Below are 11,599 nucleotides of genomic sequence, written 5' to 3'. Positions count from 1 at the left end.
CTTTCTCAATTCCCCCCTTCTCCCTCGCCCTTAGCCCTTCCCCTTGCTGATGTACGTTCACGTGAGGAGGAAGGGTTTTCTCAATTCTCTTTGGAGCTAGGGTTAGGGCAAGGGCTAGAATCCCCTTCAAACGAAGCCAAACCGCGACCCGACTACAAGGGACGTTCAATATTTAGGGACGTTCCAATTCCTAGGGGGATGATTTATCCCCCTACCCCTTGACACTCATTATATCTAGGGGCAAGGGGAAGGGGCAAGGGATGAGGGGTAGGGTTAAAAATAGAATTGAGAAAGAGCCTACAAAGTATATGGAGGGTTTAAGTGGTTAGAGTCTGATACAGACACAGGAATATTATAAATCATATCAGCTCCTATAGGTTGATGACATATTCAGGCACTATGGGAGTGCTACTTGTATATGGAGTTCCACTGTGGGCTCGCAGGCAGCAGCTACAAAGCTGTTGCTAGTCTCAGCTGATTCCTTATAACGCTCACTGAGCAGAAAATATGCCTCTGTATACCAGGTTTGCAAGGATGGCTTAAACCTGATTTATGCATTGATGTTTAATGATTATGTGATAGACAGCAATATCTCTGCCAACAGCATCTGCCTTAAAGAAACAAACGGAAAAAACTGGTTGGTTTCTAGTACTTTTACTGATCCTTTGGGATCTATAAAGTATAAACTGTTCTTAAAGTTGAAGGTTTGACTTTGATTTGATTTAATTGCATGTCTTGGGGTCATGAGTGTTTCAAAATATCAATTCAAAATTCAAAATGATTCCAGATTCAAAATCCATTTTCGATTGAGTACACCAGTATTCTAAGAAAGGCAGTGTGGCAAATTGTGGCATGAAAGCAGATTAAAGTATGTACTGTCTATAACACTATGTTGAACTTGTTTTTATATTTTTCATTTTATTAACTGAGTGCAATAATCTAAAACACACGAAGTCAAACGTAAGACAAATGGTAACATTTATCCATGCTAAACTGGCACATTTACATTTATATATATATTTTAGTATTGCTCAATTTGTAGTCACTGAAAGAATAACAAGTTAAAGTAATACAAATAAATGCTGTTACATAAATAACCTTTGCAGGCTTAGGCTACCTCCCGAGGAGAAAAGTGAAACTATTAAGGAACCTCACACTTAAAGCTTAATTTAATTTAATTCTGTTCATTGTGAGTTTGAAAAAGGCACCGAACCTAGGCAGACATGATGACATTATATTATATAAGTAGTTGGGACAGTAATTTTGGTGTGAGTCAATCTCAACAGAGCTAACGTATGCCTGAAGCTCTACTAGAGTAATTACATTAAAGAGTAGCCAGTGCAATACCATAATGCGTCCATACACAGGACACAAAGCTGACTGGGCATTGGCACCTCTGTCTTATACTGGTGCATTACTCTCATCAAGAATCTAGAAAATAAATTGTACCCTTTCCTGCCACCCCCCCAATCACAAATCACCACTTACTCCTTATTCTCTGCTGATTCTCTCTATCTCCACCACACAACGACCTATCTACTGCTTTTTATGTCTACTTGTATGTCAACTTTGAAGTTGGTTATCCATCTCTTGAGCATTTTCTTTTCTAGTGCCAATCTGTTAGCCTTGATTGATATGGCTTCAACAGGGAAATAAAAAATAATACACTTTCCTAAATGTGATGACTATACGTAAATTATTTTGTACTAACTTGAATGTTAACAGCTGAATTAATAAAGACATACAAATAGGATAACTGTCTTTGAAACATGCTGCTTGATCCACCACTTACAGAACGTATCTATTCAACCTGATGTGTCTCTAGCCACTCACTTGCTATGATAAACCTTACCCTAGTCTCTCAAGACCATCATTTTTGCCAATGGGTTCCCAGATTGCCCTGACCCTAACCCTGACCCTTTACTGCAAAGCGTTATATAAATGCAGTCCATTTACTGCATTTATATAACGCTTTTCTCCAAAGCACTTTACAATGTATTTCACATTCACCCACACATCCACACACTGATGTCAGAGGAAACCATGCAAGGCACCAACTTGCCCATTGGGAGTAATCTTGCTCAAGGACACTTCGACACATACTGTAGCTACCACCTGGAACCTTCAGGTTCCTAGACGGCCACTCTAGCTCCTGAGCCACTGCCGCCCCCGCATGTGAGTCTGTTGTTTATTCATTGACTGCCAAGGACGGATTTTGACACGTCAATCCAACGCAGTCCAGTGAGTCCACCAAGGACTATGCTGGTGTTTTCAGTGTTTACGCTAGGGCGCTCTTCGCCAACCTATGAGTGATCCTTTGACTACCAGAGAAGAATAGACCCGGAAATTACATTATCACAACAACTCCAGCCCCGTCCGATCCAATGATCTCTGATGTATTGTTTATTCCTGCTTTTTTGGCGAGAACAAGCTTTATTCAAATGTCAATAACTAAAGGTTACGGAGGGTCGTGGTGACGGAAGCATAGCTACTCCCATGTCTTCATCATTGTGTAGGTTAGTAAAAACGCTCTAAATCGATGGCAAGGGCTGATTTATTTATTTATATACTCCGGCAGTAAATTAGTTAAAAAATGATTAATATTAATATATGCATTGTGTATTCAGACACAATTGTGTTGTTTGCTTTTCCTTAAACACAGATGAGAAAACCTTTAGAAAACAGAGAAAGTCAACAAGTTGGATTTAATTTGGTGACACAGATAATGATCTCAGAAGAAACATTGAACCCAGCATCTGCCTTCCCAAGGAAGATGGAAGGTCACAGACACAGATTGAGGTCGAGTTGCTAACGTGAGGTGAGCAGTCTGTTTTTAAGGCACTGCTCACTGTGCTCAGGAAGATGCGGCACCCATGATAAGGCAGAAAAGAGGCTTATTTATGATGGTGTCGTTTGTTGAATGCGTCTGATATTCTGAAGTATGAATTTGAATTACGTGTTTCTCTACTTCGCATTCAAACCCATTGTTCAACACCCTAGGGTAGGTACCCTCACAAAAAACATGCAGTATTCCTGGTCTCTAAAACTGCCTCCCCCTGGTCAACTGGTCGGAATAACGTGTTCCTTCCACGCGTTACGTACGGCCGGGGAAACTCCCCCCTGTCAGGTGAAAAGAAGCAGCTTGGACTCCTCATGCATAGAAGGAAGCATGAGGTTGGCAGAGGAAGTGTAGTGCCCAGGATTACATTAGATAATTGACACTGGGTGAAAAAATGGGTTGCAAAATCGTGGGATAAAAATTACAAGACAAGAAAAGAAATGTTAACAGCACATGGTATAGACACAAGGCTAAAAGGACAACACAGAAAAGTTCAGGGGACGTGTTGTTTCCATTGTGGTCCTATGTGTTCGATGATCATCATCACATCATGCGATGTAATCACGACTACATTATGCATGCTTTAGCCACCAGTTTGAAATATTCTCATATACAATTTAAACACTTTCAACCTGGCATCCATATTTAAGTCATGTCATCATAGCCGAAATGTAAAAAACAAAACATTATTAATATTATTATTTTATTATTATTATTTTCAAAAACAGCAAAAATACAATCTCCAAGCTCACAATGAGCTGTGTGGCGTTGCGACCATAGACTGTAAAATAATATGGAGCGTGAGGGAGCGTGAGGTCACTCTTTGGTTTCTACTATTTTGAAGCCTCTAGTTCAGCGAAACATTCCTGCCACCATTGTGCTATTGGCGTGTGAAGGGATCAAGGGAAGCGACGGGTGAGTCTTCACTCAGTAGAACCCAATCACAAGCCCTGAAAGAATACCCTGCTTAAAATTACATAATTCACAAAATATCACTCTGTGTGAAAGAACAAGTGACACTACTGTAGTGATTGAAACCATAACGTCTTCATGACTTCCTGACTGTAATAAAACCAAGTGTAAAGTCGTCTCAAGTTCCCATTGACTTCGATGGAATGCAAATTATTTTGCAGCCAGAGGAGGGAAATCTGCGCCAGCTGCTGGGCCATTAATGAGAACTACCTCATTTTCATTACTTCATCATTGGCTTAATTTTCAAGAGTGAAACCTTGCCGCCTGGTTGCGATAATTCATATATAGTTAGTATATATATAGAGTTTAGGGCTTAGGCTTAAGCTTACATGGGTCTAGCTAATCATCTGTTGTCATTATGTTTGGCAATCAAGAGGAATTATTTGAATTTCTATTGTATAATATTTCAACAACAAAGTCATTGCCCAACACTACACAGCAGACGTTATGTCATTTTTAAAAACATAATTTGATCCCTATTGATTTCCACTGGCTTTTATTACCAATGCTACAGTAATGCTGGCCTTTATGCATCTAAAATACCAAATTATAAAGCACAAAGCACTAGTACAAACGTTTCGTCCAAGTTTGTACCCAGCTGACAACTGAACCAGACAAAATAACTATTCTCCATTGTTTTACATGACTGAAAAAACTGCCAAGCATTTTTCCACTTCAGCTAAATAGAGTTCACCAATGCTAAAGTGTGTATTCTTTACAAAAGAGAGCTCTTGATTTGTGCTTTGTGTGTGAGAGCGTTCCGTTTTACTAAGAACCAGGTTAAGGCCTCCATTCTTTGAGTGCATTTCTAACTGTCAGTGGTCTCCATTTATCTATCCTAATTGAGTTGTCTTTTGTCTGTTAGAAAGTGGATGTTCACCAGATTCACTGGCTCAGACATATAGGTTTCCCGGTAATTAACTAACTACCACACACCTTATTGTTATGAATAGTGACAGACAGATGTAGCTTTGTTCTATAAAACGGAGTAGCAGGAAGACAAATCATCAAGACAAACCACATCACAGTAAAGAGGATGTGTCTTACTCTTGGGCCCTGCAGTGAACATTTTGAAAAAGCAAAGCTTGTAAGAAAAACATTTCAGTATTCATGCAGTGTGTTTTAGCCACTTGAAAGTAAGAGTGACTGTTGTCTTTTTGTTGTTGTGATATTTAAAGCTCTTCCCCGTGTGCAAATCACTGATTTCATACTTGAAAACTCATTCATTACTTCATTACTCTCCTCTTTTGTGCATGTGACCCTATCTTTTATGAACTTAATGAGCTTGGGTAGTTCCACTTCAGTTATATCAATCTCCCTGAATCATTTGCATAATATTTAAAAAGCCTGACTTGTGTTAGTAATTCAAGGAGGTGTGAATCGGTTGGACAGAGTTGGACAGTGACATGACATGATGTCCACCACTGTACAGTATCATATTTCATCTGCTCAGTACAAAATATGTGTTCATTATACTATACGCTTTTGTTGAATACCAAACGACTCGCCCCTTTACCAACTCGCCCCGGGGGTACAGCCGGCGGTACTGCGCGGCCTGGTATTCCTAAAGTAATCTAAGTAAATTATGCTTAAACCTAACCTAACCTTAAACCTAACCTTATTCCTAACCTTAACCTCAGTAAAACTATGCCTAAACCTAACCCTATACCTAAACTTAACCCCAGTATAACTATGCTTATGCTTATGCTTATGCCCTAAACTTATTTCTAACCTTATCGGACCGAACGGTCGGTGTGAGGTCGGCGGAAAGAAATCGAGGGGCGAGATGGTTTAAGGGCGACCGTACCTGATACCCTTTTGTTATCCTTACATTCAGCTCAAAGTTCTGTGCTATTCCACGGAAGATTATGTGGCATTTCCGGTACATAAAAATTGCTTTTCTCTCCCACACATTTTCTTTTCTAGCACAGAGACATTTTCGCCCTGCTTTCCAATCTCTAGGTTCTAGGTTCTGCCCAAATCGTCATCCACTAGTGACTTCATCATTGCTTAAATATACATTTTGCATGCAACTCTTCCCAGCACACTTGGCTATGGAAATATTTTACTCATTGCACTCATAACATTCAGAAAAACGATAAACCATTACAGCTGGAAAATGTGTGATTTTTTCATCCTACTATATGCGCCACGTCTCTGCGTGCATGCGTGTGTGTACGGTTGTAATGCACGTAACTCGAGAACCGGTTGCCCCATTGACTTCATATTTGACACACGCGTTCCACACTTCCGCAGGGAGTGCAGTGCCCGGACTCGAGTCGGTCGGACCCACGGTTCTCCAGAACCACCACGAAGGGCTCTGGTCAGGCTCTGCCAGTGGGCCATGCGCCACGTCTCTGTGTGCGTGCGTGCGTGCGTGTCTGTGTGTGTGTACGGTTGCAATGCACGTAACTCGAGTACCGTTTGCCCCACCAACTTCATATTCGACACACGCGTTCCACACCCCCGCAGGGAGTGCAGTGCCCGAACTCGAGTCGGTCGGACCCACGGTTCTCCAGAACCATCACAAAAGGCTCTGGTCAGGCTCTGCCAGTGGGCCTAATCAGCCTAAATCCCCTCACCTGTGCAATTTCCAGCCTCTGCCTCAGCCAATTGATTGCCATGGCAACCCCACACCTGACAATTGATTAGCCTACTTAACCACAGTCACAGTCAGTCAGTCAGTTTGCCCTCTTCTCACACACAGGAAGATACAGAGCTCTCCATGTGGGACAAAGACAGACAGTTAAAACGGGTGCTGTGACAAGTTGAAGCCTTCTGTTCTGTTCCTCACCAGAACAATTACCACTGGTGTAGTACACTAGTTTTCCAAATAAAATTGGCTGAATAAACATGATCCAAATATAATGTATATCGACAAAGACGGAATTGCAAGACTATCAAAGAATCCATAATGGCCATAAATTTCAACAATGACTAGTTGTTTTTATTAAATGTCTCTCCCACCGTCCTGCACCCTTTACACACACAAAGTGCTTCATATGAAATTCTGTATAATTTTATACTTGAGTTATTTAAATGACACCTTTAGATAAGGCTTAATAATATAATTGTGTGATTAATGTGACCAACAAAACATCTGGACAGCATCCTTTATGATACAGTGGCTTATATGGCCAATGAACAGCTGGAGTGGAGACAGGGCTCAGATTGAGAAAGATCAACTGTTTCCCTCAAAAAGGGAACCAGACAGCCTGCATTTGCTTATGTCAGCCTTGCCCAAAATTGAATTCAAAGCAGCAGTCCTGCTTACATATTTCTCAGTGGTGGAAGAATAACTAATTTTTTACTTGAGTAAAAGTAGTAATATAGCAATGTAACTCTGTTACAAGTAAAAGTTCAGTGTTCACAATTTACTTGAGTAAAAGTAGGCTACTAAAGTACTGGCATAAAAATGTATAAGCCTACTTAAAGTATCAAAAGTAAAAATACTTGTTATGCAGAATTTTCCAATTCACAAGTTATCATTATGTTCAAAATGTATACAAATATTTTATAAAATAGCATATCTACAAGCTGGTGAGCAGCGATTTTCAAATAGCCAAAGTTTAAATCGGGCTGAAGTGGTTAATGTTTGTTTTGTAATAATAATCAAAATATACAAAGTAACTATAGTAACTACACTTTTCAAAAGATTGTAGGTGAGTAAAAGTACACTATTTGTATGTGAGACAGTGGAGTAGAAGTAAAAGTCCCTCAAAATTGTACAGTACTTTATATGTGCATGCATGTGCATGTGCACGTGCGGTTATGCGTGCGTGCGTGAGTGTGTGAATCATGATGGGGATTCTAAAAGAGTGCATTACTTAACATTCTTTGGATTAAAAAAGAACAAAGTTGGTCAGTTGGTCGCTACCATGTACTTGCCATGCATGTACTTTGTTACATTGCATGACTCTGTAGGCATCAATAAGACGTGATAGCAGATTTGTATAGATGGACTGAAACAGTACTTGAATGGTCCATATGGAGCACATGGTGGAAACTTGGAAAGGAGACATCCTCTGTGATGCAGCCTCTCATGTGATAACAGGCTAAGTAGTTTGACCAATCATATTCACTGATGTAGCGGACATTTATTTGACATCAGAATACTATAGCTGGTTGTTATCAGCCAGATGTTGCCAAGCTATATAGATAATGTTGCTAAGCTAAATATAATGAATAGGCCCAAATAGCAAAAATAATGGGAAGTTATCGACCCTTAAAAATCACACCTGTGTGAAGTGAGGGGCGATCTTATCATCGTACATCATCATACATCATCTCATTCCGGCCAATCATAATTTATGTCCTCATGCACCTTCGTCTTCAATGTTTGTGTTTACACGAACACTCAAAATTGTCCATTCATTATCAATGGGATTTAATGTTTGTGTAGGACACACCTAAAGCTGGACATAGGAGAGGCTATTGCCCCTCAACAATATGTTTAATGGATGTTTGTATAACTGTAGCATGGCCTATACGTTTCACAAAAACAATGTAAAGAAAATGCCATATGCACTGCCTATACTGTAATCAACTAAAACTAAAAAGCAAAGGCCTGTCTTGTGCCTTTGAGCAACTTCTGATTCATAACAGCCTGACTTCCAAACAGACATCAGATTAAATGTCATGCAACCCTGAAGTGCACTCATTTATCAATGGACATCATCTGGAGTCCATGGACTGGGAAGGAGAAAATCTATACCCTTTCACTTGACTTTCCATGTCCGGGAGATCTGTGCCTAAAAAGTCACCTTGGGAGAAAAACAAATGACTGGATAAATGATGGCGCAAATGGGTTGGAATTGGGTGCATCCGCCAACAGGAAAGAGCATATGGCTGGTCGTTGCCGACCTTAAGGGGGGCGAATGGTACCTAAGACTGGCAAGAATGGCAAGAATGGCAAGAATGTGCAAGCAGGTCAATGATACTTGTATTATCAATCCAACGTCTCTTGAAAGCCCTATATCAATGAATGGGCTTGCTGAGCTCTGCAACTGATTTACTTTGTGTTTATTTGTGGAGGGACACTGGCTGCACAGTGTCTGCATCTCTGCAGTGCCATGTCTCCTGTCACAATCAAGGGCTTCGAAGCGCGATAATGTCCTTATGTCACTCAGTCACATAGTATGTGGACGCATGATTTCAATTTCAAATTTATTGTCAAGAAAAGTAGTTAAAACAACCAGTTTTAAATACGCGTGCCCTACTGAATAGGCCTAGCGGTCAAAACTACACAGTGCTATGTCTTATGTAGGTCATCAATGACAGCGTGTAAAAAAAGAGGGCTCGCCAGCATGTGGTCATTATTTCTTGTCCTGTTTTTTAACCTTTGCACAGAGGTGACGTCCCTTACCTTCTGTTGTCGCCTTGCCATGTCCGTGGGCTGTTTGGCATTGAACGGGTAAGCGATGCATCGCATCACAAAGACATATAATTGCAGCTTCTTTTTACGCTCCTCTTCCTCGCGCTGCAGCTTCTCCACCTCCTCTTTCTCGTGCTCGCCACTCGCAGCCGACGGGCTTGGGCTGGTCGGGCGGCCGCTACTGCGGCTGCTGCTGCTGGGCGCAAGTCCACCACCACCAGAGCTCTCGCTGGTCCTGCTCGGAGAAATGCGGGATCCGGTTTGAGGTGCCATCACCTCTTTGCTGCTTTCCTCCTCTACTATCCCGCCATCAGATTCCTCCTCGCTGGATGATGGATCTAACATCTTGCTCTCGAGAGTAGTCTCGCTTGCAAATGTCCCGATGCAGTAGCCTAGTATTAATGGAAATAATGATTTGGTTAGGCTATGTCCTCAAGTCAAGATAGTTTTGCCGTAGATTTGTCCGAACCTCAGGCAGCAGGTAGGCCTACAGTAGAATATGAATGAAATATAGATGGGCCTAATTCTACTCGCTTGCTGAGCGATGTCAGGAACCCGAACACTGCTTGAAGAGGTCTGTGATAGCTCGCTGCACGCACAGCATCATACTCCGCCTGCGTCGAGATTCGTCGATGCTTACGTATTTTCTGTATTTTACTCGCCAGTCACCGCTGCGGATGTGCAGGGGCGGGGGGCAGGGTGTGTGTGTGTGTGTGTGTGAGTGTGAGTGTGTGTGTGTGTGTGTGTGTGTGTGTGTGTGTGTGTGTGTGTGTGTGTGTGTGTGTGTGTGTGCGTGCGCTGTTGGGGGGGCGGCAGATGAGTGACTGAGTGGCTTTTCCAGTGAAAGTAGGATGGCCTTTTTGCTGCCAGCAAATTCAGGGACGCAGGCGTGAGGAGCTGACCATGGTCCTGAACATAGCTATGAGCACAGTAAAAGATGGGCTTTAACTGTTGTTCATCATACTATATTCTGCAGCGGTACACCTAAGATGGCTGCCCTAGAATGTAAATATTGCCATGGATGCGAGCATTGGTTTCACCTGACATGGCATGCATTTTATTATTATTTTTCTGAGATTGCAACGGCCCTGCCCCATCACCATGCAACCTGTTTTCTTGAAGGGTGTGGTATAGCCTATAGGCTCCGGGTGTGATCGGCTTCTGTTCTTCATGAGAACAAATAGATAAATAAATGCAGTCAATTTGTAGCTACACGCACCTTGCTAAATGTAAAGGGTTATAGACTAAAGTCTATGATGTGGCACCTTTGAGTGCATGTAAATTAATAGCCAAAAACCATTGATACATATTGTGCGGCCAGGTGAACGGGTGTGTCCTGACATTCCTTAAAGGGATAGTTCAGATTTTTTTTAACTTAAGCTGTATGAAATACTTGCCATTAATATAGTGGTTGCAACTGTATGAGTCCCGTGCATGGTGGTTCTGCTCTGGTTTTGGTGAAATATTAAGTAGTTCCGGTCATTTTGTGGGGGGCACAGGGGGCCACGCATTCAAAGTAAATTAATCCACAAGTCATTTGTATTGTTGACCTATTTCTAAAATATGAGTGCAACTTGATTGTTAATTTTTTACCCCTCTATCACATGGAACTATGCTTTTTGTGTCCATATCATACACCCAAAAATAGTTCCATGTGATAGAGGGGTCAAAGTTGAATGAAAGTTACGCTAATATTTTAGAAATAGGTCAACAATACAAATGGAGTTAGTTTTGTGAATTAATTTACTTTTGCGTGGCCCCCTGTGCCCCCCACAAAATGACCAAAACTACTTAATATTTCACCAAGAGCAGCACTCCCACCACGGGACTCGGGCAATCAATTAATACAGTTGCAACCATTATATTAATGGCAAGTATTTCATACAACTTAAATAAATACAAATCTGAACTATCGCACGCACGCACGCGCGCGCGCACACACACACACACACACACACACACACACACACACACACACACACACACACACACACACACACACACACACACACAAACTAAAGTATAGACTCAGCAACTGAAAAAGTATAAAATATGAAAGTGAGAAGAACACAATAATTGCAACCGCAGGTCGCAGTTACTATGCAAACGTGCAGGAAGCCTGTAACGCTCAAGCCTGTCACGCTTCCGTCACACGCTCTTCATGTAATGCTTTGTCACGCTCTTCAGGTAATGCTGCACACACACTACACACGGGCGACACGCCACTACACACACACACACACACACACACACACACACACACACACACACACACACACACACACACACACACACACACACACACACACACACACACACACACACACACACACACACACACACACTGTAGAGTCCTTTTGTCCTTGTGGTGGTTGATTGAGAGTACCTTTTTCCAATGACTGGCTTTGTGCAGC

The 11,599-nt window shown here is 41.7% G+C and overlaps 1 protein-coding gene across 4 annotated transcripts in view; it reads right to left on the bottom strand.

Annotated features, from left to right (window-relative positions):
• The window catches only part of cadpsb (Ca2+-dependent activator protein for secretion b), a gene marked incomplete at its 5' end in the record, with an annotated part of 108,424 nt that extends 98,894 nt beyond the window's left edge, over positions 1-9,530 (bottom strand). For all 4 annotated transcript variants that reach the window (XM_079509182.1, XM_079509183.1, XM_079509184.1 and 1 more), the window contains one exon: positions 9,177-9,530. In XM_079509182.1, coding sequence (XP_079365308.1) covers positions 9,177-9,530 — 354 coding nt within the window. The remainder of the gene's footprint in view (positions 1-9,176) is intronic.
• Positions 9,531-11,599: the final 2,069 nt, after the last annotated feature.

Source organism: Electrona antarctica, assembly GCF_951216825.1.
Source record: "Electrona antarctica genome assembly, chromosome: 9".
Lineage (NCBI taxonomy): Eukaryota > Metazoa > Chordata > Actinopteri > Myctophiformes > Myctophidae > Electrona > Electrona antarctica.
The sequence above is the reverse complement of the archived record's forward strand: the minus strand, read 5'-3'. Positions and strand labels throughout refer to the sequence as shown.